General features: G+C 41.0%; 1 protein-coding gene across 1 annotated transcript in view; it reads left to right on the top strand.

Annotated features, from left to right (window-relative positions):
* LOC112973832 (kalirin) overlaps positions 1–27,624 on the top strand; it is a 267,351-nt gene that overhangs the window by 143,415 nt on the left and 96,312 nt on the right. The window contains exons 12-13 of the mRNA XM_026082189.1: positions 14,208–14,377; positions 20,195–20,369. Of these exons, the coding sequence (XP_025937974.1) occupies positions 14,208–14,377; positions 20,195–20,369 (345 nt within the window). The remainder of the gene's footprint in view (positions 1–14,207; positions 14,378–20,194; positions 20,370–27,624) is intronic.

Genomic DNA, 27,624 nt, shown 5'->3' with positions numbered 1-27,624 from the left:
ATTGTTATAAAGTGGACAGTGTTTGAATTCTCTTGTGAGAACATCAGTAAATATTAACGCATTAGATATAAACATTCTTAGAGTGTGATATGTATTCTCAAAGGGATTCCATTTTAATGTAGTGTTAATGAATGTGGCCATTATTATTAAGTGTTACTAGAAATCTTACTTTGTTTAATGAGGTGACCTCTCTTTTCAAAATTACGGGTAAAGAGCAAACTGCCACATGCTGTTTATAGTGATTCAGTGAGGACCCAAGTAAGCGCCATTTAGTTTAATTGAAAAATATCCAGAGATAGGGCTGTCTTGCCAGAGATACAGTGGACAAGACATCAAATGGGAGGCCACTGGGGATGTAATTAAAGCATACTTCACATTTTTCTGCAGACCAAAGGCCATTCAGCGATGAGTGACTTTTAAAGATAGGCTTTCTGCTGAGAGAGATGGAATTAGGCAGAATGGTTGTTTTCATGCTCTGTAGCATCTGTTTGCAACAGCACTCTTGATCAGAAAGATGCTCTTAGAAGCTGAAGGCTTTGCCTGTGTTAGTTGATTTACATGTTGCAAACAAGTTGTTTATAATAGGCTTCAGTGTGTGTGGTAGCCCCCTTAAATAGAAGGTGTATGCACACATCCGTATGTATGTGGAAGATAGCTGGAATTACAGTGTGTCTGTTATAGCTATTGGTAGAGGAGGGTTTTCCGCTTAAATCCTGCTTCTGCAATATGCTAAAACCCATCAGCTTTAAGCTTGTGAGTAGTACTGTTGTTTCCAGCATAGCTCAAATGCCTGCAACTACGCTGGTTTGCCACAGGGGAAACTTAATTGGTTATTTCCTCAATTAAAATTATTTCGTAACAGTTTCCTACTGTGATTAACCTCACTTCACCTCTGCAGGTGGTGGCTAGTAACACACTAAGATAGACATGACTCCGGGAAGCTACTAATATTATATGTTTTCTATCACCTGAATTTCCTCTGATGATTACTAGTGCTGTGTAGCCTAATTTGGGTTTGGCAACTAGAACTCCCCAGTATGGATGAGTTTGGATTGCAGAGCAATATATTTACCTCTACCCTTTGTCAATAGTAAGGGAATTCACAAGCTCCACTCACCTGGACTTGTTTTAATGAGACCAGTTTTGGTGTATAGAAATGCAGATGTACAAGAGTGCCCATTTTTTGGAACAGATTAAAAAACCCAGCCTTTTGTAACACCATCAATGCTGTTTACTAGGTATTGAGAGCAAACCCTAAATCTCTGCCTCATTGGTATTTACTCATTTACACCAGTGCTGTGATGCCTCTTTCCAAAGCCCAGTAAGTGCTTGCTGTCAATTTTAGGGAGATCAAAAGTGGACAGACTCATCTGAGTGCCTAAGTTTGCTCTCTCTATAAGCAGCAGGAGCAGACTAGAGAGCTGGAGCAAAAAAGTGGAACATCATCAAAGCCAGGGTGGACACAGAGATCCAGGTTCATCAGGATGAGTGACAGCTGTTGGGATGGGTGCAAAGTGGCTGCAAAAGCCATTGCAGTCTGCAGCAGCCGGCCCATCCCCGTGCCAGAGGATGCACAGTAGCCCTGCAAAAGAAGGAAAGTTTTCACTTCCTCACCCTGTGTTACTTCACTCCTGTGGAGGCCAGATACTGGCTTTCTGCAGGTACTCTGAATTTCGTTGTCTGTCATGACCTACCTCATTCTGTGACATGCTTCTGTGTCTCGGAAGCACTGGTGTGAGTTGCACAGCCCCAGTAGCTCATTTTTTTTGGCAAGAATATTAAGTGAGAAAATTGCTGCAGTTTTAATATTTGTCTGCCAGCTGTGAGAATCCCCCCTGGAGACAGTGAAGTAACCAAAGAATGCCAGGGGGACCTGGTGCAAAGGGCAAAGTGTTAAAACAAGGGAGCCTAAGCACATGTTTGGAGCTGCATTTGCTATTTTATGCTCTAAGTAGATTGGCCCAAGTAGAAATGACTCATGGGTTGGCCTTCCTTGGATCTTGAAATATATTGTAAAATGGAGAGTTAATAACTGTAATTATAATTGTCGTTCTTCAACATGAATATAAAACAGCTAGCTGAACTCCTCAAAAATGAAGGAATACAAATTTCTTTCCTTTGTCAGCTTTCCTGTGATTATATTTATGCCTTTTCCCTGTTTCTTACCAACTAGTCTCAGCTGATTCCTTCCTGGGACCTTGGAGACTCTGCAGGCTCTCGATGGGTAATGCACTCAGCTGTGGTGAGAACACCCAGGCTTGCACAACCGGACTGGATCGAATTTGGGGGGGTTCTTGCTCTCGCCACGTGCCCACATCTGTCCACTCTAGACCTGCACCATCCATACTCATTTTTTAAAACTTTTTAAAAATAAATCCACACTTGGCATATTCCTCTGTATTAGCTGGGTTTCAGTCCAGCAAAGATAACATTTGATTCCAATTTTAATGTCAGGATTTATCAAGTAAAATTCCCTTTAAGTCAATGGCAGTTTTAGTTGCGTAAAAGAAAGAGTTTGGAGTCAGATCTTAAATTCTAGCAGATGTCAAGGCAAAAAATCCTTTGGTGCAGCAGTAACACACAGGGACATCTGAGATCCATTGCTGGTGTTTTTCCAGGCGGCATTCCAGTTACGGTGCCAACACATCCCTCTCTGATTAATTCCCCCCCCGCCACCTGCAGAGCTGCGCCTGATGTTGTACTGTGCAATGCCCACTTAAACCTTTCACCTGGGAGTGTCTTGGGACAAAGAGAAAGTTGTTTGGCTGGCATGTTAACACATGTTTAACACCTGACATATTTTGCATTATTCTAGAAGGGATTGTTAATTACTTAATAATTACATCATTATTCATTTCAGCCTTTGTAATTCTGAAAACTGTTTGTTAAGCTATTAAGTGTTTCTCTTATGTCCTTAAAAATGAATAAACAGTTGGCTTAGTGTTTTCTTGGCAATAATGCAGGAAACTATGGCCTAGATTAATTTTTCATTTACATTTCCCAAATTCTCTTTATTTCTTGATAAATGAATCTACTGAGACAGAATTGGTGAAAGGGAGAGTTAAGTAGAAAGAATCAGTCTTACTGACAAGGTCTTTATGGAGATATTCTGAATGTCTTCCTGCAACGAACATGTCACTTTTGACAATATTACTAGCACAGATGAATTGCTTTTCTGATACAATAAATCCCAGCCATGTGGCTGAGCGCATTGACTGTGATCTTCTCCCCCCTTCACCTGTATGCTGCCCACCTCTTCAACTCTACATTTGACTACTAACATTCCTGCCATCTGAGAAACTTCCAACAGCTCCCATTTTTTAAAAGTCGTCTTGTCAAAGAAATGTTTCCTTTTTGTAAACCTCTTTGCCAGAATTTCTTCCAGACAATAATTAGTGTTGAATTAGGGAGTCATGCAAGTGCAGATATCCCAGACCAATGAAAGTCAAGAGTGGCTTTTTTTATAGCACAGTAGACTCCAGTCACCGCTCATTTTGTGTGAAAGTACTAGACAGAGCTTCCCAATGGAAAGCACTGATTTATACAGTTGAAGGAATATAGAAAAGACTAGCAATAAAACATTACAATAATTTAGCTTTTAAGTGTCCTTATTATAAGAATACATGCAGAAGGGTGAAATGATTGCTTTTTGGTAAGGCAGAAATGTTTAGAGGCATAAATTTAAAGCAGTGTCCAAAGTGATTGTATTATAACTCATGAGTAATGCAAATGTCCTGTTGCCTTGCATATAAAAGAGATGATGTGTTTTACTGTCCTGCAGTATTCATTATGCTCTTTTAGTTTATAGTTAGTTAATATTTTCATGGCCTTCCTAACAGTGTGAGCCGAAACCTGTTACCTTGGGAATCAAATCCAATTATCTGTATGGCAGGGTAAAGTTACAAATTGTTGTCAATGGTATAAATGCATTCAACAGACTTGTACCTGAATCATTTCTCTGAGGATAAAGTGTGATTGAATTCAGGTTATTTCAGATCTGGACCAATTATTGGCAGGATTGCCAGATCTCACAATTTTATCACAAATCTCATGATAGTTGATGCTTTTCTGTAAGCTCTCAGCTGCTAGGATCAAATGATGATACAAGATTCTTGGCAGTCATTCTGTTTAAAAGAGAATAGTTTCTGAGCCTCCTAGAGAAGAGGTTGCAGATGTGATAAGTTCTCACTCTGAAGACTCAAAAACCTCAAGACAAGTAACAAAAACATCCTATATTTCTTTTTTTAAATCTTAATATTTTGCATTGGTCTTGTAGTTTCATACTTGTGGTTCTGAAGAGTATACTTTACAATTCCAGGTATAAAAAGGTAGACATAAAAGGGCACTCTCAGCATCTGTATCATTAAACACTTTTTAAATCCTTTTGCATAATTAAATGATCACTCAGCACCTTGTAAATGTCTTTACTGTCCCTACTGATTTTCTTCTCTTTCTAGCAATCACAGGTTTGTTTTGCCTTACTTAGAATGGCAGGGAATACTACTAGCGTCAATACTGATACAGTTTCATAGTTGGAGGTTAAAACAGCAGTATAGAAAAGCCTGGCAATGAGTCTTGTCAAGCAAATGTTGAGGTGAGGGTATGCGTAGACGTGTGTGCGTGATATCTACATGCAAATAAATTCTTGGCTCCATCTGCAGGATTTTAAGCTTAAGGGTTAATGTCTAAGAGCAAGCGTTTGTACCTGACTGTATTCTCTCCTATATATAGAAGTAAAGGTTTGTGGTTGTGTTACTGTTTGTATTGACTTATAATGGAGTTGCTGATATAAGAGCAAAGAGGAACTTCACTGGATTTAGATCCATGTATAGTATATGGGTCATACCTAAAATACAGAGTAGTTCTGCAGGTGCCTCCTAGCTCTCCAGGGCATGAAAAGCATGTGTTGCTACCTCTAGACTTCTCATTTCTCGATGGTTCCCAGATTACCACCTTGGTGTTGCCTTGAGTCTTACAAGAGAACAGCAAAAGCAGGAGAGGCAGTAGCGTGCTTTTCAGGCCATGCGCCCTGCACTCTGTTGGCCCTCAAGAGCCTGAAGGAGCAATACGAGGAGCTGCTCAATGCTTGCCATTCTATAGGAAGCCTGCCAGGTCTAACTAGTCCACAGAACTGAGAGATGAGTATGCTCAGGCAATATTTAATCTTGAAAAAAATGAATTGCTCAACTCTTAACAGGTTCTTACTGAACATGTGCAAACTGGAATTTGGCAGAGGTCTTTAGAAAGACCAAACTTGGGCAAATTTTCACAGGGCTGACGTAATATATATTCTTGACATCAAGGCTAAACTGCAAAATTTCAAACCCTTGCTTAAAAACGGGGAGGATCTGGAGCATCTCATGCAAGCAGAAGTAGGACTCCTCTCCAGCACAGACTAAGCAGCTCTTTATTCTCCTTCATCTCATTCTGGATCTTTTACCTCAAAATTCATCAAAAAGTTCAGTCTTAGGCAGATACCTGTTATGCAAAATTTCACTCTAAACAGTTTGTCTGATAAAACCATGAGAAACTGAGAAGGAAGTTCTGGAGCATTAAGTGTCAGGCAACTTCCCATACAGACCTAAATTATTTGCATACCCAAGGTCACCTTGCTCCCCCCATGGATATCAGTGGGGCTACTCAAGTGAGTAATGGGAGTAGGTTTACCCCATCATTCAGCAACAGTAACAGTGTTTTACTGTAGATACTGCTGCCTTACTTAATTTTGCTTGATAACCAAAGGCTGTGAAATTAAATTCTCTCTGCTTCGGTTGAATACCATGATTAGGAGATTATTTTAGTGCAGGCCATTACTGTTAATGGGACTTGGCTCTCATGTTGTGGCAGAGGTGCTGGGAAGCAGGCAGCAGAGCGCTCGCTTGTCTGAGGTCTGCTGCTGTTGACTCTTGCAGTCAGAAGAGATGACAGAATGAATCAAAGTTAATCGTGGAGCAAACGTGACAGTGTTTCTGGGATATATTGTATAATCCTGTCACTCATCATAAATTGACCCAGGATTCACAGTACTTAATAATTTGTTGTTTGATTTTAACTCTTAATATTGACATTTTGGAGCAATCACCCATCAGGTAATAAAGACTTGTGATGAGAGGGATAATCACTTTAGCAATTCCCTTTGCTGGCAACTTGTAGGAGCTCTGAAAAGGTCTCGCGCTGTGTGAATAGTTCCCACAAAGCATTTGTCTTATACGCTTCATTCCTGGAGTGCAGTCCTGATCAGTGCTTTTGTTCCTTCTCTCACACTATGGCCAGGTTTAAAAAACAAGGTAAACATAAAACACTAAAATGATGTAAGCTGGCTCTCTATGTATAAAATATTCACTGATTTGGCATCACACGTCATGGCACTTTCCAGGGTTAGGATAAAGAACCAAGTGTCTTGCTGAAAAGCTGCATGTTTTCTTTTTTCAATGGGATAAGGTTCCCAGCTGAGATTTCCAAAGCTACTTACAAAATCTGACTTTGAAAATATCAGCCCCTCCTCTCACTGTGGGGCTGCAAAGAATCAAACCTTAAATTTATGCCTCCTACAAGTCTGAATGTTGGTTTTCTTGGGAACTGGATCAGTACAGTTTGACTGGGGGGAATATTATGAGCAGAGAACTCAGGAGGCAATGGGGGGAAAAAAGCAAATGCTTTTATGAGGATTTAAGTAAATGCTGATTTTTAAAATAAGTGCTCAGTTCCTAAAGGTTCTGATATTTCTATCAGAGATAGATTTGCAGGAAGAGAGCAGGGGACATTGGTGAAGGGAACTGCCAGAGCTGCACATACAGGTGACGTGTGCATATGTACACTTTGACAGGACTGCCGATTCCTTGGAAAAGACAGATGCGTTCCGTTACTCACCAGCCTACCATTATCTTTTGGATAATTGGGACTGTAGGGAAGGCTCTGCTGGTATAATAAATAAACTTTATTTTGTGTGTGTGTGTGTGCAAAAGTTCACTCTGGGTTATTACCAGTCAATTACCACAAAGCAAAAAATCCCTCTCCGAGCTCCAGAGCACAGGCTGTGGCTTTGACCAACCTGCAAACATTCACCAGTCATTCATGGTGGTGGTTTCTCTGCAGGGTTAAATCTGGTCTGTAATGCTAGCAGAGCTCTGAGGCTGAGGAAGCAGGACAGCTGGGGGGTGCGGGGTGCCCCTCTTTCCTGTCTGTTTGTTGTCTAGCAGCAAGGTTCTTTCATGCAGGATTAAGGAGCTGGGTATGGAGAGAGCTGGGGTGTCCTGGCAGCACATCCTGCTCTCAAGCAGAAGAGTTTGAAGCATGGCCAGACCACTAGTGAGTAAAAATTCTGCCATCTGTGATCTTTTGAAAGAATAAAAGTAAAACTTCAGAAAACAAAATCAAGGTAACAAAAGTTAAGAGATTGCAAACAAATAGACTAAATCTCAAGAAATTCAACCTGCAGCAGAGGAAAGGCAGACACATGGAAGAGAAGTTCTTTCCTGTCATTCTGCCGTGTGCTTGCCAGAGGTTTCCTATAGACTGCATTTTAGTTCAAACTTTGCTATCTTCATTTTCCTGATCATTCACCAGCATTTGGACCAATTGCTTTATTCTGACCAAATATCAGCAGCAGCTTTAGAGAGCCGTTGCATGTTTTGTACATGATGCTCCTAGGTAGGGCCCTGTCCTGTATGCCTTGCACTCCAGATAACACTGCCTCATGCTGCACCTAGACGGGTGGGGTTTTTTGAGCACATTAGTGACAGCTGGCCCATCCTATTTAAAGTACCCTTTTTATTGGCTATAGCCTGTTTTCCCGATTTCCTTAAATTGAGGAAGATGGACTTTTCCCAGTTTCAGTGCCTAGGCTTGTAGTTTTTACTGTTGTATACAAAGGCAAGAGCGGGCAGTCAGTGCCTGTTACAATCTGCGTATTGAGTTCTCTTCATCAAAGCCTTACTGGGAGGCTTCTCTAATTCACCCATCATTCAAAAAACCCCATGTTCTGTTGCCCTTTAAGTGCATGTGTGCAATGGAGTCTATAAAACTGCTTTAAAATGTTTAATGTCAGTGTAGTGGTTCAAGGTGATGGATTCAATAAGCCTGTTTGGTTAGGGAAAGGCCGCGCAGTTTGTTTAATCCTTAGCAAGTTTCAGAATGATCAGAACTGTCACAAGTGATTTATTTCTAAGATTCCTAGGGCGTAGTGGTGGAAGCTGCCCAAAGGGCTTAAAGCTGCAGAGCAGGGTAAGGCTGCAAGTGATATGGCAAGTCACTGGGAAAAGCACAGAGGGAAGAGGTGGTGCAGCTCCTATCTGAAAAGTAAGGAAATGTTTAGAGCCAGGGAACACTTAGTTTAGAAGAAAATATAATGGTTCATGCATTTATTTAAGTAAATTGCTGAATTTGTAGTGTATATTTTGCATCTATGAGAAGCTCTTCCTGCACCAGACTGTAGTGTATTACCCTGGCGTAAAGCTGAATATATTTTTTGATGTAGGAAGTACTTCTCCAAGCTTGTACCAGTATGATCAAGTGCAGAATTCAATTTGCTTAGTACAATTTCTGCAGTTAATCACATCTAGATTCATAATTGCAAGTAACTTGCATTAAAATTATGCTTTAAGAGAAATATGTTTTTGCAATTCATGATGGTAGCAGGCAAAGCACAGAACATGTACATCTGATTCTTCAGTTATAAGCCAGCTTCCTCTCCTGGAATGAATAGGCCCTGAATTACATTTACATGACCTTGGGCTGGGGATCTACGCACTCCCTGATGTAAGCATAACTGCCCTGAGCACGTTTCCCTTGAGAGGAGATTGTTCTGTGCTGTATCAGTCTGGTCCATGCAGGACTTGGGAAAAGCATCAGATGTTTAGGCATTGCAAATCCTTTTGCCATAGGCAAGGTTACTAATTAAAAAGCTTCAGCATACAGAAGCACCAGATGCAACCCAACCAAGGATGAATGTCAAGAAATTGGCAAGGAAAAGGGAGAAAAGCAAGAAAGAGGTTAGGAAGAGATCAGACATTTTTTTCACAGAATGTTCCCTTTCTTTCCACTTGTCGTTTCTTCCCAACCAGTTTGGTGATGTCTGACAACGTTACATCTTGCAGCAGGGTGTCTCATCAGCTGCATCTTACTGTGGAAGCTGCATATTGTGGCATTTCATATGAAGCGTCTGGTCATATCACGTTGTCACATTTTATTAGGTATGCTGTCATCACGTGACACTTCACTGGTGGCATCCGGTCATGTTACAGCTCGTTATTACAAACTTTCTTTTATATGTTTCCCTTGACATTTTCATGAGACCTTGAATGTGCCCTTGGGACTTTGGAAATCTTGTTGAAATATGCTTACAGGTTATAGCAACTATCAGTTCATTCAATTTAAACAGCACTGGATGCATTGTAAGTGTGAATAAACATGGGCTGATGGAAGTTAATTATGTCGAGAAGCGTCATTATCTTCACCATGTCGGTGGGGGGAAACCAAGGTGGAAAAAGTGGTTTCCTAAAGGCCACACAACGAAACCATATTCATAACAGCACTGAACAGGTGCTTAAACATAAGCACATGCTGAAGTCCTGCCATAAATTGACCTGCCCTGGGAACAAGTGAAACAAGGTCTGTTTTCCAAATCTTTGTCTTCTCCTAGGGTCTATGTGACTTCTGCATATTACTGAACAACTAAATGTTACTGCTTAGAGTGAATTTGTATAAGCCTGGCTTAGAAGGAGAGGAGAACAGAGTTGATGGACATCTCTCTCTGGAGCAGTTCTGTTACTTTCTCTCAACCTGACCTTGGTTCTTTGGACTCCTATGTTAACTCATGGAGTGGCAGCTGTGCAGGTGGGAAAAGAGAACTCCCATATTTCCATGAATCCCTCTCAGTTCTGTTCTAGCCTTGGTTGCTGTGATGGACATTAATTTACCGAGCTAGCATGAACATCCTTTTGGGGCATGATCTGCAATACGTGGCACTCCTCTGATATTGTAAAGGAGTAGAACATATACCCTGGATAGTTGCTTGTTTCCTTTAACATCCTTGTTTTGAATGGCTAGCGAAAATATTGTGCACTGGTTATTCTCATGGATTGAACTGACCAGTTCTTCACCTTCCTTTTCACTGGTCTCAATACTCAATCTCTTTAAACTGTTTTGGGTAGGATTGAAACTCGGTACTGGCATTTGCCAATAGCAGTGTGCAAACACCGGGTGTTTAATACTTATTCCAAACACGGAGGCGAGGTTTTCTTAGCAATCTCGTTAGGTTTTACATTTTGTTTAAAGTGGTCCCTTGCTCTAAGGGAGAAGCATAAATTTTTAGGTAACAGGCACAGATGTCCTTCAAACCTCCAGTAAGTGGTCTCATTAAGTACTTGAGAAAAATGAAGGGTATTGCATCAGCCGAAATAGCTGGGAATAAAGAACTGTATTGTCTTTTCGATGGATGGAAGCTGCCTGTGTGTTACAGCCAAGCAAGACAAAGAAGTTGTTACAATGCCTAAGAGAGCTGACAGAAGCTCCCCTAAAAGAGGGGGTTTGGGTTCTTTTTTTTCCACTGGTCTAGTTATCAGAGGAGAACTGTTTTTCTTGTGTGAAGCCACGATTACCTTGATAAATAAGCCAGAATCTTGGAGCCTCCATGGCGCTTCAGCATGGACATTGCATGTTAAATATTTACCTTGCACTTTTGTGTGACCACTGTAAAATTTATAAACTAATTTAGTTTGCATGTGTTGGATTTGTGGCTGAGTCTCTCCACTGGGCTTAATTCAGGTTTAACCACTAATGCATTAGTATGTCCATATCCAATTAATTGCACCAAAGGATAGATCAATTTGAAGGAAGCATAAAAAAAATTTTTTTGTTTTATTTCGTCTGGGTTTGCCAGGATTCTGTATCTTTGGTTTAGTACATGTTAAGCACTATGGTGTGGAGGTGTCCAATTTCTGGACATGTGCATCACTGGCAAGCTTAGTAAAGTCATCACAGCTGGACGTGGAAATATTGTGTTAGTATTTGAAATGTCTGCATGCACCTACACGTTCTCCCTATGCAGGATCAAGTGACAGATTAGCAGTAGTTTGGAATGCACATGGGAATGGGACAGGTGCCCGTGAATTTTGCTCATGCTAAAAATGAAGGAGGAAAAGTTAGTTTGTGCAAATACATGCCAAACATCATCCTGTGTAATAAGCCAGACTTCAGTGAAGAATTGTGCACTTAGCCTAAGTAAGCTCGCTGCTTTGGAGTGAGTCACAGCATATGCACAAAGTGTTTGATGACTTAGGGTTTTAATAGGATTTTTAAAATCAGTTGAGTAGCTGTATTGGAATTAAACATTGAACCATAATAGAGACTGATTTTCTGAGTTGTGTTGGACTGGAACAAGCCAGGGTATGATTTCTGTTTTGTGATTAACAGGTCAACTGATTTTGGTGTGGTGACATGGAATTTATCCTCCATTTCTGTGGCATTCAGAAATGGGACTTGGTAGCAATTTATTTCAGGTGCTGTTAATTGTAGCACATAACCTAGGAGGTCTGTGAGTCAGGTTTCTATTGTAAATTATTCCTGAAAGATCTTCCTAATCTTATTAATATTGACTGATTCTTTGTATTAGGATTTCCCAGGGATTGGTGGAGTCTGAAGGATTAAAGCGCTCTGAGTCAAGGATGACCTAGATTCTGATAGCTTTTGTTATGCAAATCCTTACAATCACAGGTCACGTACGGAACCATGCGAAGTTAATATGAGTTTGTGTCTTTGAGTGTTTTCTCAGATTAATAAATGTTTCAGTTCCAGGTGAGTACAGTGCAGTTCATGTAGAAGTATTTCAAAAGTGCTTTGATTTAGGAGCATATTCAAAAAGTGACTTAGGATCTTAAAAATCAAAGTCTTTTTGGCTGCTGCTGAAAGTTGGGTTCTGAAGACACTTTTGAAAACAGGGCTTTCCTCCTCCGTTGCATTGGGGGATTGGAAACTCTCCTTGGCCCTTGCTCACATGATAATTTCAAGGAACCGGCAGATTGCCAGCAATGAAGCAATTTCTTTATCTCACTTTTCTTTTTGTACAGAAAACTCCCTGAGCTTTTTGTGGTTATCTTAAATAGAAAAATTAAATATGAAAAAGAGCAGCAAAAAATTATAGAACTACTAGCTTGCCCATCTTGGAGGGGAAGGATGATTTACACACATGGCCATTTTTCTCTTCTTTAGTTACAAAGTGCTCTATTACTTGGAGATCTGATTAGCAGGGAAAATAATATTCCTAAACAACCTGATCCTAGCCTGCTTTAGTCCAGCTGTCCCTACTGCTTGAGTGGGAGCAGGTGTCAGGATCAAAACCAGAAAGATGCTGAATGTAACTGATGTGCCTAAAGGCATTAATACATTTTCCTTTTTACTGGCTTGCCCGAGTCCAGCACCTGGAACTCGGGTCACAAATGAAAAATCACTCTATTTGGTTATTCAAATATGTTTTCATCCTTTCAGCTATTTCATGGGCCTGACTACTTAATTATATTCTTTTTTTGTACTAATACTTGCCGTTTTATAGCATGCCTTTCCTCTGATAATGTGAAAATATACAAATAAAGTGAGCAAGACATTCCATTGTAGGCCAGTAATAGGCTAGGCAATTATGATTATGCTGTTTATGAATAAACTGAGACTAAGGGGTTCACCCAAAATATTCACTAACCCTAGTGAAAGGCCTTCAAATTCAGCAGGAGTTTTAAAGCATGTTTTCCCAAGTGGCTTATCATCTGTCAAACAAGGAGTCTCTAGTGGGGTGGGAACAGAGCCCGGGGAGCAGGGCTGTCCATTTGCTGATGTAATCGCTAAGCAGGGCTGGGACAGGTTCAGAGGTCGATTAGTTTGTTTTAGATCAGGGTGATATCCTTGAAGTCAGTAGAGTGCCAGCAGTGTAAAACTCTCGGAGGCTGGCCTTTGCTTTGGACCTGTTTGTGAGCAGCCTAACCAGCTGGCTCTTAAAACATCTCTCTCCTCCTTTCTCTTTTTGTGGACGTGCAGAGTTCGCAAACTCAGAAGAAATCCTGTAGGATGAGGATCCAGTGTGCCTCGTTCTGAACAGAAGTGTTTTTACCAGCTCTTTTGACACCCCCGCACAACGTCTGTCTACTCCTTCATATGTACCTCTAGCTCCCTCTGAGATAAATTGCTTTGCAGCTCCCTGGAACGGCAGACAGAGATGCAGCCCCATTCCTGCCAGCTCCGCGTGCTTTGACATTTGACAGTGCAGCGGTACGGCGGGTAGTTTCCCAGTCCCGTACTTCTCTGCTACCTTGCAGAATATACCAGCAGAATGTGGGTTAATGGGGCAGGCATGGCACAGAAAATAGTCTCGCTGGTGGAGTCATTAGGATTTGCTGGCAGATTGCCAGCTCAGTTGGTGCAATTTTACACTCACTTTTCAGAGCAAGCTTAAAGGGGAAACCTCTGTTCGTTTTAAGGCTTTACAGCCAACGAGGAGCTGGGGCTTGCCTGCCACTGCTCAGATCTCTGATGAACAGCTGGCTGGATATATTTATCTAAGCACTTAGCCAATTGGTTTTTGTTGTTGTTTTGAAATTGGTAGTCAGGATTTTTTAAAATGAATGGACCTGCATGGAAGCGATTGGTGAAACTGCTGCCTCCTCACTATGTCCGGATTTTGTAAGAGTCAAAAAGCAGAGTCTGAGGTGCATTTTGGAAAAAAAAACAAAAACAAAACAAACCCCTTCTGCCTGTGTAAGGCATAGTTGAGCAGGCACAGCTGGACTTCAGTCAGTACCATACATACATACCAAACATTTTAGTTCTGCAACAGGATTCAGCTGCATGAGAAATTAATGGGAGTTGATGTCACTCAGCTCCGGAAAGGGTTAGGGTTATCACAGCTATATGGCATTGTAATTTGTTACTTGTCTAAAGAGTTAATTGGAGGGATACCATGAATTTAGTTATTATCATGTAAGAGGCTGAAATGAAAATTGATTTGGGGAAAAAAGGCTTGATATTACATTTATTTTACTTGGTTGCTTAAAATCAAATTTCACCTACCAGAATCCAGTGTATCCTTTTTTTTAAAAAAACTTGAGGTCAGTTCCCATGTGAAACATGCTCTCTTGGTTAATGCTTTCTGATCTGGAATTAGAGAGCAAAAGGGTTAAGTCTCAATCCCTCTCTGATTTATATTTCCCTCCCCTCCTTCCCAGCTGTGGACATGGATGGAAGATCTGCAGAAGGAGCTCTTAGAGGATGTCTGTGCTGACTCGGTGGATGCGGTTCAGGAGCTTATCAAGCAGTTTCAGCAGCAACAAACAGCCACCTTGGATGCTACCCTCAATGTTATTAAAGAAGGGGAAGATCTAATCCAACAGCTCAGGTAAGCATCCACCTGGAGGAAAGGGGTCAAGAAATCTGATATATACTGTGTTTTGGGTGTGCGTAAGTGGGGAAAGGTAAGTTTAGGCTTAATTGGGAGAGTATATTTACTCTTTGCTTATTTATGATGTTTTAAGTTCTTAGAGTGTTTTATTGAAATTGCAAGGAGTGATTTGTATGGACTGATTAGAATCTGTGGAGCAGCATGGGCTGCAATGTTTGACAGGGAGATTATTTATAGACACAATGAACTGAATTGAAACAAATTCTTTTCAGGTGAATATTTTAAGTGGGTACTTACGGCAGATTGTTAAATGATCATGAGCTGAGGCCTTGTAATTTATAGAATTACTCCTGGTATAGGAAAACTGTATTCCTCCAAATAAAATATGCACGTGTCTAACAGTCTTCACTCATTTTGCATGCAGCACCCTTTCGTTTATCTTTGTTCGTATGGGGTTTATTAATGCTGTCAAACAGGGTCTTGTATTGTCAGCTCTACTTGCATTATGAATTAAAACAGCTCATTTTATCTGATTTGAAATACACCAAGTGACTGGCTCTGAAAAGTTTTTTTGCTTTCTCAGTCTATAAGTGTAGTAGAACAAATGCTTGCAGAGAGTACAACAGTCTTACCCAAAACTTGTAGTACTGAGATCTCTCTCACTTGTTCTTATTTACAATGGTATCCTACTACTTTAACTTTGTCAATAGCAGTGTTTTCCTGCCTTTAGTGTTGTAACTGAGCTCAGAACCAAGGCCAGTACATCCGTTGTTCTTGAGATCTTTGTATTATTAGAGACTGCCCTTCTCTACAAGTAGATAGTGTGTATATTATGTATGAATATATAATATAAAAATCTACCAAGTCTCATGCATTTCACCTGAAACTCACCCAGAGGGTTATGTCAAGAGCTATGCAAGAGGCCCTGAGTCTTCTGCTGCAGCTATGTGCTGAACTTTCCTCTGTGCTTTTTGCTGTCACCCAGGGTGTGCAATCTTATCCGCAGAGTCAGAAAAAGGTCGAGAGATTTGAAAAGGCTTCCTTAAGTTTCGAACGTCATTCAGCTCTAGGCAGCTACACAGAAGAGAGAGAGTGCAAATGCCTAGTCTTGCTGTATGTGGTTTACCTGCGTCACAGGGGGCGAGCGAGGGATGCAAGCTGTGGTATTGCCTGCTGTGAGCAGAGTTGGCAAGGAAGGATAGGGAGTAGAAAGAGCCAGGCTCCATCGATCCATTCATCTTAGCTGATGAGATAAGTAGGAAGGAAACATGCTGTGTTTGGTAAGCATGCTGCCATATGGAGGGGATTTTAGATAAGAACATAAGTATGGCCATGCCAGGTCAGCCAAAGCTGACATAGCCCATTATTTTGTCTCTGATGGTGGGCAGTTTCCCTTTGGAAGAAGAAACTTTTTCTCAAAGTTCAGGGCTTTTCTAGGAAATCACAAGAATGGCAGTGAAATTTTGTACCAAAAGGTATTTTTGTTCCAGAAACCCCGCTCATCTCACTTATTGGCACAACATCATTCCAGCATGAACACCCATGGAGAAGACCCAGAAATGGACCCTGTGTAAGCCCATCAGGTGGACTGTGGACTGGGCTGGGGGGCTGCAGAAAGTGTCCATGTTGAAGGAGTCCCAGTGCAGGCTGTGAGATCAGGCTAGGGGCTTTTTGCCTGCACCTGTGCCTGTGGAAAAGTGGCGTGTGGAGCCATGCAGTGGGCCGAGCAATATTTGGGACTGAGTAGTCGTTTGAGCATCACTGTGCATAGCAGCTGTAGGGGGAAGGCCAGTCAGTGCAGGTGGCTGTGAGGTGATGGAGGAGAAGAGGTGAACTGGGAGAGAGCAGGTAGGTGTTCATCTGTTTTCATGTAAACTTGGTCAGTTTTTAGTTTCAGTCTTTGAAAAGCAAGGGTAACCCTATGTTTGAGAATGATTTTGGAGTTGGTGTTGTACCTAAACATTTGAAAAATGGCAAGGCTGGGTTTGTGGCAGTTGTTTTTAACCAAGAAATCACATTGCTGGGCTCTGGCTTGTATTCTGGACAGTGAGCAAGGTGGAGCAGGGTGAAGCAGGATCACCTACTTCTGATAAAGTTAAGTTCTGATAAATACAGAGAACAGCTGTCTGAAGAAAAGAAGCCTTGGATGCATGCAAAGATATGCAGGGCTGGATTGTCAAGATGCTGTTTGATTCAAGTGTTGTTTTCAACCACTCTGACTAGTCTAACTGCATAGCCTATAGTATGATCCTGGACTCTTGCAAAAAAGTGAAGCGGAACTACATAAGAAAAACATGAAACCACTTTAGTGAGCTCCCACTCTGATGGCTTTCATGGCTGCTGGCAAAAGTAAAAGAACACACTTGGGAAGAAGGAAAAATCAGAATTGCTGCAGTCTTTCCTTAACACAGCATTGCATTTCACAGTGTGGATCACCTTGTACCTGCTGTGAAGCCGAAGACTGCAAATGCTATAACAATGAGCAGAATGAAATATGCTGCTCTTATCAAGCATGTCATAGCATAGGTTAAAACCAATGAAATTAATGGGGCCTTGAGGAAGTTTCCACTTCTTGTCCTTATCTCTGAGAGCACAGATATTAGCTTAGAGAAGATCACTTGTGTAATAGTACTCTGTGTCTCCTCCTGATAGCTTAGGAAAAACTCAGCTGCTTGAACTAGTTAAATATGATGGCTGGGACTGCTCTTCACAGAAGATCTTCAGTGGCTGCTGGCATCAGGAGACCACACCTATCAAGAACATAACAAACCTGACTTGCAACACCACACATACCATGGTTGACATCAGAAACAGTTTTTCCACTCTTCATTATCGGTCCTGAGATCCTCATTCTCAGCAGTCAGTCAACACAAAGCAAATCTTTTAGAAAACTGCTATGCTTCCAGGAGAGCTGCTGGAGGCAAAACAATGACTTGTGCCAATGAGATGGGGAAGAACAGGGATGTTGGGAGGGGAAAAATGACAGTGAAGATTTCTGGACCTTTCTTTCTTTACCATAGTTAAGTGTGTGAGCTCTTGATAATGGGTACTTTTCACATAGCTTTTTCCTCGTTAAAGCACTTAAATCAATTTCAGGAGCAGTGAGTTCATTCTGAACAAACTCAGCAGCAATACACTGAACCCAATTTTATGTTCCCCATGTTTGTTTGGGTTTTTTTGGCGGAGGGGGAGCATGTTTCAATAGTTTCCAGTCTCAGAAACTTCTTTTTCTGGAAGGTGGGGTCTTTCTGAAACCAGACTGTGTAGGGATTCTCAGGGCCTTTTCTGAGGGGACTGTGGAAAAAATAGCAGATTATTGCACTTGAAATTTTGTATTGCATCAGCTCCTGGAATGCAAGTGTGGCTTGATTTGAAGAGTGAAGTGTTTAATGAAAAAGAATTTCTAAAACCAAGTGTGTCTTTAGATCCCATGAGAGATCTAAGATCTACCAGTCTTGAATAATTCATGGAGTCATTTAGCTATTATATGAATAGTAATATTCCTGCATTTGAATGAAGACATATTTCTTGTCCTTTTATAGAAGACAGGTGCTGACTGAAGGAAGCAGAACTTGATTGAATGTGGGCTAAGATTAAGTTGTAGTTTCAAAATGTTGCCTAGTTATCTTCATTCATCCTTTCTCTGTACAGTTGGAATGTGGAAGCAGAGAAAGACCTTATGGTCACCAAGAAGGTGAAACCACAGGACTGACAGAGCGGGACAGAAACTGTATTGGCTAGAGAGAGAGTAATATCAGCCTTATAAGCAAGGGAGGTTGGTACTACATGCTTCAGAATGGTATTGGGGCATCTGAAGTTCTGTATATCAGAAAGAATGTATTTGAGGAAAAAGAGGAGATACACATCCAAAGAGCCAGCTAATGTGTTGTTAACGGTATTCTGTATTTTTAAATTTAATTCTTAGGCTTCAGATGTTCAGCCAAATGCTTGTACTGTTCCCCCAAGACACACAATGAAAACAAAATAACATATGTATGTTTTGTTGCCTTAGAACCCAAAAGGTATGGTTTTAAACTTACCTTCAATGACTGTGTGTATCAACGCCTATGTTCAATTTAAGGCATCTATATTAGGTTGTATGATTTCTTTACTCCAGTTATGCTCACTGACAGTGTTCAATTAACATTTAAGTTGACTGTATGTTGTTTTGATCTGACCCTACRTGATGATAATTTACAAATAGCAAAGCACAAGCATTTCCATCTATTCCCATGGAAGACTACCCACACTTTGTTAGATGTTTATGGAGGGAAAATTCAGCCCTGAAAAGGGAAATGGAAACCTAAAAATTGGGAGCCTAGCAGTACTGTTGCACAGTGGGCAGACTCCACAGGCACTTCTGCTCGGCAGCCCAGAAGAGGAGCTCCAGGATGGCTGGCCAGGAGGAGGGTTCCCAGCTGCAGTTCATTCCTCATGGAGCAATGCGGTGACCTGGCAGCATTACCTGGCACATCGCTTGGTCTCCAGTATTGTCAGCTGGTTCCCTCTACATATGGGAACTTGTCAGTGCCCTGATATTCCAGTATGATCTGCGGGATTTTTCTTTGCCACCCTCCCCACCTTCTCCAAGCCACATCTACAGACTGATAGGAAATACTGATGTAAGACCTGCTGGCTGACCCACTCCATCCTGTTATCCTGCCAGTGCACATGGGTTTCCAAAAGTGTATTTTATAGGGCTTTCAGTTGGTTTGGTTTAAATATCCCAAGCAATGTGGCAGCTATCACAAGCCCTTGAGCAGGCTGCAAAATGAAAACTATTGCATCTAAATCTTGTTTGAGCCAGAGTACCAAAACTAAGCACTAAATTGTAGCTTCAGATTTTCCTATTTGTCTCTATTAAAGTTGGGGAATCTTTCGTGCCACGTTCAAGGATAAGTTTTAGCTCTTTATGTCCTCAAAGGCTCTTTTATTCATAGAACATCTACTGAGAAAAATTTACTGAAGACCTAACAGATTGTAGATGACCCCGTATTATATGTGAGAGCACAAGCAGAAAAGAAACTGTCAGGGCTATCCTGTGTCTGTGCTAAGATTTGTTTCAGGTACAGCAAGCTCCCCCTAGGTATCCAGCCCACCAGTTAAAGGGCTTGCTCTCTTCTGCTGCCTGTATGTGGGGTGTATAGCAGCTGTATCTGACCTCTCACAGGCACATGGCACTTCACTTACCCTCATGCAAGGACAAGTCAGACTCTGTCTTACGAAGCTTGAAAAAGTGTTTTCCTTCAGTGGAGTTTTTTGCACTGCATTCTGAGTATTTTGCAGGATTTAGTAATCCGGAGAAATCAAGGGATCTCTATCCCCTTAGTCTAAAATGCTGATAATTCTGATTCAACTAATCCACAAGTAATAAAGCAAATGTTGCACAAAACCAACTTGTAAAAGTCCAGGTGGCTAAGTAGCAGCTCCGAGCTTTGTGCTGCTGAGACAGTGTGAGCATAGGATGGAGCGGACACTCTCTGTAGGATTAAATGGGTTTGACAGCCAGACTCCTCAAGAGAGCCATTGAGAGTGAGGTGCCGTTCTCCCCCACTCTGCCCCTCCGAGCCCTCCCAAGTGTGTAAGGTCACAGTGTCACGACACAAGAAAGGATGTCCCCATTGTTTGAACTTTGTGCCAAGCTCAGGAACTGCAGGATTTCAGCGAGTAAAAGACGAGGGTTGCATACTCCTTCCCTCAGCCCTTTGTGCCTGGGCTTGCTTCTCAGCGGCACGCAGAATCACAAATGTGTAGTTCTTGCTCTTTTGCCTGCCTTAATGCTGAGCTTTAACCATTCTCTCTGCCTTGCCACAGGGACTCAGCCGTTTCCAACAACAAGACTCCACACAATAGCTCCATCAGCCACATTGAATCTGTCCTTCAGCAGCTCGACGAGGCCCAGGTACAGATGGAAGAGCTCTTCCATGAGAGGAAGATTAAGCTAGACATTTTTCTTCAGCTTCGGATTTTTGAACAGTACACCATTGAGGTAAGAGCTGGCTGCATGACCTGAGAAAGGTAGAGCTGTGAGAGGGAATGTATGCAAACATACTGTTGTAGGATACACCCAGAGCTGTTTGATTGCACTCAACTGTCCAGTGGCAAAGAGAGTTTAAAAACAGGTTTTAAATTYGGCATGTGCAAGCTAAAAATATGCTTTAGGATATACTGCTAGTGTGCACTGAAATAGATTCATGTCTGCTCGGCTGCCTGCATGCTGCGTATCTGCCTGCTTTGGGGAGAAGCTTTATAAGATGCCCCTGTATAACTCTTTGTTGACTCTAGTCAGTCAGGAATTTGGAAGTTGTGAAACACGTGCTGGTGAGGTTTGTCTCTTCAGATACAAACATAGATGTATACAAACAGACATATGTGGCTTTAAACCACCAGGTAAAAACATTTTAAGAATCAAAGGAAAGAATTTTTAAAAGATAGGCTTTGAGCATCACAGTCAATTTATAAAAAGGAAGGGGGAAAAGAGAGGAATAAGAGAAGCCTTAAAATGTATTTTTATGTCCCTGTGTAAAAAGGTCTTTCAGTTCTGTTTTCTACTTCTGTTTTGAAATCAAAAGCACTGGATGTAAAACCCATCAAAGCAGTAATAATTGAGGTATTCTTCTAAAGAGACTGTAACCAGTCTCATTAATTACTTGCTGTAATTCTTATAGAACATGGTGCAAAAAGAACAACATGTCAATTAACTTGTGTGCAGAATCCACCAAAGCCATGCGTCAGCACTTATGTCCCTTCTGAGGTGTGTTCCTCCTGCCATATCCCACTGCTGGTTGCTCAGTTCATGCATCACTCTGTGTTTTATGATGATATATTCCTGAAGGTATTGTTTGTAAATCTGTAGGTAATCTCAAGGCGGGTACTGATAATTAATGGGAGCCTTACTGTGCTGTGTTGCACTTTGTAAAGTGTTTGTTTTAAGACAAGACATGATAAATTATAGTGCAATAAAGGGCTGTGAACAGGGATATTTAGTTGTCTTAATCTATAATTGGATGCCAGAGATAGTGATCAGTGAGGAATACCTGAGCTTTTCTGTTGTTGCTGTGCAGTTAGGTATTGTACTGAAGACTGTTCTACAGTGCTTGTTATTAATGTAAATTAGAATAGTTTCATTAGCATTGTTCTTTACCTACCAGTTACATACAGCCTCCCTGATTTTGGGAGACAGTGCTTTTTGTTAGTGTGTGTGTGTGTGTGTGTGTGTGTCCATCTATAAATGTATGTATTTCATGTCAAATAACATACTTTGCTCTGTGAACAGTGGTTACCTTAAGAATGCTTCATTCACAGTTCAGGAACTCTCCACACTGTAGTATCTCCTATACTTAGAATAGTAGGTATTTTGATACTGCAAAGTGGCAAATGTTGAATACCTAATGGCTTTTACTCTAAAGATATGAATGATAAATGAAAGCATATATGCATACATATCTATAAATGGCACCTGTGTTTTCAAAAATGAAGTAAAAAAATGAAAAGCTGCAAGTGACCCTAAAACATGCAAATATATCCATTGACAGCATATGGTGAACTCATGAGAGCTGGTCATTAATATCTCAGCTTCTCTGTATTTCATGGCAAATTCTAGGTCTGAATCTAGAATTATGCTGACCTTGAGTAAAGATTTAAAAGACTTCACTGTATTCTAATTTTTTGTCTTTATACATTGTCTTTCAATCAAAGATCTCAAGGATCTTTACCACCAAGGATCTTTACCACTATCTGATGAGGAAACTGAGGCATCAGGAGATGATGTGGCTTGTCCTAGGCGCTTCYACATGTGGTGCCAGAGCTGGGAATACCATGTGGATCCCTCAGTTTTGTTCCTGCATGGATCCCACTTCTGTGTTTCCACAGACACAGTTGAAGTCATTCTGATCTATTAAGATGTTTAAAATCTGACATGTGCTTCAGAGTCTTCTTGAATCGATTAGCTAGAAAGGACTTTAAAGAAAATCACCACTTAGTTGTCACTGTAGATTTGCTATTTTTCATCATGAAGACATCTGAGTTGCCTGTGCAAGATTARTGTTACAAGGAAATGTGAGAGCATGTTTTATAGGGAGTCTATGGGTAGATGATTTTGCTTAGAAAGCTCTCCCTTTCCAATAAAATATTTCTTATTTTAAAATAATTATAACATTTAATTTTTAACTGAACACAGAATGAAAAATATTTGTATGCAGGTCAGTATCTTAAATTTTATATATACATTTAGTGATCAAATAAGAAAAACAGCTTGGTGGATAATAAAAAGAAAGGCAATTTGAAATAACAYATTAAATGACACATTTATACTGTGTGTTTCAAATAACAGCTGAATTGGCTCAAATTGACACAGTAACAATCCTTAGAAACTAGACTGCAGTCGGTTGCCTCAGCAGAATAATAAAGATTCCAAATCAGTAAGGAAACTGTTATCAAAATTAGCAAAATTATCTTACCCCATTGTTGAGAAGCAAAAAAGATTTTTTCATCACCGTAATTAAAAAGCATGTAGTATTTCTGATGTTTGATTATTCTAAGCTTGTAAGGGAAAAAGATGGTAAAATTAGGACCAGGAAATTAAATATCTTTTCTACTAAAGATAAGTAGTTTGAACTGTAACTGGAAATATATTTAGGTTTTAATTTTCCATAATAGCCCAGATCCTGCATAGATTAAAAGTGGTGAAATAATGTGTACCAGTATGATTCTCAAATGAATTTCTCCTTTGCTAGTGTAGATAAGCGCCGTTCCATCTGTCCAAAGAGCAGTGCCATATTGAGCATATCCCCAACGATACGCCTCTACCCGCTGCAGCCATGTTAGTCTTTCTCCTTCCTGCACTCASGCAAACCTGCAAGAAGTGGGCCCAAAGCACAGTGCTGCTGGAGCCAGACCACAGTCTGTGAGAAGTAGCGCTGTCTGAAGACGGGAGAGGGGAAGCTCCTTTCAGCATGCTTTGAAAAGAGCAGTTGAGGAAGTTGGATTTTGAGACGGGATCTTCCAGTCTGGTTGACTGAGCACCTCTTGCCCATTCTTCCCCCGTGCAGGAAGGGAGCAGAAGAGCCGGCTGGCCGTGGGTGATGGCTATGCTGCAGCAACAGGCTTGCTCCAAGGGGACTGGGTTGCCCCAGGCTCTCTGCCTTGAGACGCTGAAGTAGATCTCACTTTAAAATGGTGGCGTGTCTTGTTCTATAGAGAGTCAGAGTTTCAGCAGGTTTCATTGGGAACCCCGAGGCTTCTCTGTGCTTCTTCCATCTTGTCAAGCGCTATGTTGTCCTGCCTTGCCTCAGGTCTGTGCTCTCACCCTTGATTTCTCAGTTTCTTGCATTTCTGGGAAGCCCTCATGCTGAGGATCCTTTCCTGGGAGCTCTGGTGAGTGGCAAAACTTGCATCTCTCTAGTGGCAGCCAGACAGAAGCAGCTGTGGAAGTCTGTCTGCTTCCAGCAGCTTTTGGGAAGGCTGTGCATTAGAGCTCAGTCTCAGGGAAGAGTTACAGCCAGTGATGCTTCTTTCCACTCAGTTGTGGTACCAAACATCTTTTATCCTGTTCATTTTCTACACCATCTTCTCCCTCTCCTTTCTAAATGATAATGCAAGCAGTAAGTATTAGGGATTTTTCAAATGCACAAATGGCAATTAGATGACTGGCCTTTATTTTATTTTTTTCAGAAAGTGTCTGACTGTCATTTGTCCGTTGGAAACTTTACTCCTTTTACTGTCCTCTCCAGATATTGAAATCCATACCACATCCATGGACCACTTAACTATTTTCCTTGGCACTCCTTCCTAAACTTGCACCGTACCCATCTGCTTTGTAGCATTCTGTTTTATGAGTTTTTCTRTAATCTCCTCTTCCTGCCAGAGGTTTGGAGTCCAGACAAAGTTCAGAATTAACGATGCTGCACAAGCAACACTTGCTTCCATCTCTTTAGGCATCACTGGACCTTTTCCGTGCTTCAATGAAATCTGCCAACTATTTTTTCCTTTTGTCTTCAGGAAAAGTATTTTACCTAAAGAGAAGCCACTTGCCTTTCTCTTTGGTAGGACAAACCAGCTGCATTCATTTAGGACTTCTAAGGACTTCTGAGCTGCGCAGACAGCTTTTGTGTTGTATCTGAGTCAAGGCAGGTTTGGCAGATATTAATTTGGATATGAACTCACAGGCACATAGCATGTGCTGCCTTTGCTTTCTTGCCTTAATCTCATTATATTGACTGATATTTACACTCTGGGTTCTTAGGGTGAAGTATATGAAATCCAAACTGTTCCAGCACCTGGAAACAGGCATAACAGAAACATGAGAAAGCCTAGCTATCCCTATGGGAGGTTATCTACCATAGGTTTTAAAACCATAAAATGACAACCCATTTTTTTGTTTAGGAAATGTGTCTAATTTTGATGCCTGGTATGTTTTATTCCTTTACCCAGTCAATGCACATTTCAAGACAAAACAGGATCATTAGGAATATATAGTTGGACTTTCTATATGATACAGACTCCAGCTGAGTTTGTTCAGCCAACCAAGGAACTCAGGAGATTTTATGCAATGTGAGTGTGGTAGCTGATCCACTACAAGGAAGTAGGGTGTAAGACCCAAGGGACTATAGCTGGCGGACCTTAGCAGCAGTGCTGGCACCCCACTGAGCACCTCATATGTATGAAGCTCCGTTGTATCCCAAAATTATATGCTCAGTAAAATCTGTCAAATGTAACTTGTTTCTTGCTTCAGAAATAGTCGTTTAACGACTTATTAACCATTATTTAAGTGAATGCTAATATACAGTAAAATGCAGAGAAAATGCATAGCACATGAATGGTAAAATGACCTGAGCTGTGACTCCAAACAAAATGACCTCCATCCAGAGTCTTTCTGCCTATTTTTTCTTTGTATCTTTTGCAGATGGTCAAATTCACCCATGGGTCTTTCATGAAACTCTGTGACTGAGAACAGGAGTGATCTCAGCTGGTGTCTGTTACCAGTTACTGGTTACCCCCAAGGAAACTTCTCTTTCATCTTCCCGGAGCTGCCCAGCTCCTTCCCTTGTGTATATTGTTTTGTTTCCTTCAGTGCATGTGGATCTGTGCAATGCTAGACAGAGCCAATTCTCTGCAGTCCTAGAGCAACATGGCTTCTAGGCCGTGACTTAGTCCTGGAAGGAATTGTTGGGGTCCCACTGTACAATATAAATTTGATCTTGTATACTTTTTGCTATCCTTCAAAAAGCCCAGTGATCACTAAAATTACCACCTGCTGGATATCTGATTTTGTATCATTCCATCTCTTTAGCTCAATTTCACCTACTAATTAAAATTTTCAGACTTGATTTCAGTTGCTGGCTCTTCTAGCTGTTCCCATCCGCCCCTGAGCATGAATTTAGAAGGGAACAGAAACCAGCTTTCAGACAGTAGTTTACTTCACTGTTATTTACAACTCACTTGAGTTTCTCATTCCAGGTTTATAACATTAGCAGAATCTTTCAAGGGAATTAGCTGCCTGCTTAGAGGTACAAGATGCTTTATAACTCCTCATTGACTTATAGCTGACACTCAGATGTGAGCTTCCTTATTAGAAATAAGAGTTACAGAGTTTTTGATACACGCTTGAAAGAAAGGGCATGATAAGAAAAAGTTTAGGTTTTTCTGTTCATAAGTTGGAATCCTGTAATGCCTCATAAAGAACTTCTATTTTTCTTTTTAATATGGACCTACGTACTTTTCAAACTGCACAGCACTTCATTTTAAGGAAAGTAAGGCACCAAGCTGTTCTGGGTACCATGTCTTTCGGAGTTGAATTCCATTGTTTATATAGATATTTTGGGGATTCAGAAGCCAAAATCACTGGAGCAGAATCATCACTGTGACAGCCTTTTCACACTTCAGTGGTTCAGGTCCCCACTAAGCCAGTGTGGCATCTCTGTCTATTATCAAAAAAAAGGATGAATGTATTTTCATATTGCACGGTGTCAGCCCAAAAGGAGGATGGAGAAGAAGGAACAAACTTTCTGCTTGTGTGATTTGTAAAAGTGACGGTTTTCTTTGACCTTTCCTATCAACATCTCCTTCACCATATACCTACAGTATTAATCTGCTTGTAGATGCACTAATACCGCCATATCCAGTCCTCTGCTCTTCCAGCCTTCTCTGAATTCCAAAACAGAGGTGAGTGCTGTCGCCTCTGGCATCCCTAGTGCCAGATCCATCAAATGTGCCTCAGAGGTCTGGTGTCCCCTAGTCCTTTAATAATCCATTTCTTTCTGCACTCACAGACACTTCCTCACGGTCCAGGAGTCACACACATCTTTTTATTATTCCTCCCTAGTTCACATCTGACCTCCCATGTCATCCACCCTTGCTCTCTGTTCATCCCAGGTGTATGGCTCTCACCAATTTTTCTTGAAGTGATGTAGATTTTCCCTTTACTTGGTTCTGAGCTCTGCACAGCTCTGCCCCTGTGCCTGTATGACTCTTCTTCCTATCCTGCTTCATCCCCATGCTCTGCCCACTCTTCTCACCTTTGCTCCTCCTCCTACTTACACCATCATTTCTCTTGCAACCTGCCTCCTATGTTTGCTAGTTCTTCTCAAGCATCTTTACCCTTTTCCAGATCCCTTTCCCAAGCCCACTCTTTCTTTGTGTTGATAGCTTCTGCTCCTAGGGTAGAACTTTCTCCTCCTCCTCATATGCCCTTCCCCAGCCCATACTTGAAAATACCAGCTCCTATATGATTCACTCACCATATAACATTTATTTTCTCTTGCCTGATTCCTCATTTTCCCTCTCCACCTCCTTAAATTGGCAAACCAAGTTTTCTGGTTGGCATTAAACAAGAAGGCTTTAGGTGTTTAACACTGAGTTTAGACCAAGCAAGCAAGAAGCGTTTAAGGCTCAACAGCAACATGTTTTAGAAAAAATGAATAAATAAAAATCAAAAATAAATAAATATCAAAATAAAAATATCAAAAATATATCAAAATAAATAAATAAATCAAAAAATAGATAGGCTTTAACAATGAAATTATTGCAGATAATAATTGCTGCACCTTGGGTAGGCTCCTTGGCGTACTTCACAAGCAGGCTGCAATGTAGGAGGGAGGTGGCTGGATTACTACTGTTACTATTACTGCTATTAATTTTGACCTGTACACTTCTTCTGTTTAGCCACCGGACTGAAGATGAACATCTCCCCTCAATCATGTTATTTGCTGGTGTTGCAAAATGAGAAATCCAGAAAGCAACAAATG

Source organism: Apteryx rowi, unplaced genomic scaffold, assembly GCF_003343035.1.
Source record: "Apteryx rowi isolate R43461 unplaced genomic scaffold, aptRow1 scaffold_57, whole genome shotgun sequence".
Classification (NCBI taxonomy): Eukaryota; Metazoa; Chordata; class Aves; order Apterygiformes; family Apterygidae; genus Apteryx; species Apteryx rowi.
The sequence above is the reverse complement of the archived record's forward strand: the minus strand, read 5'-3'. Positions and strand labels throughout refer to the sequence as shown.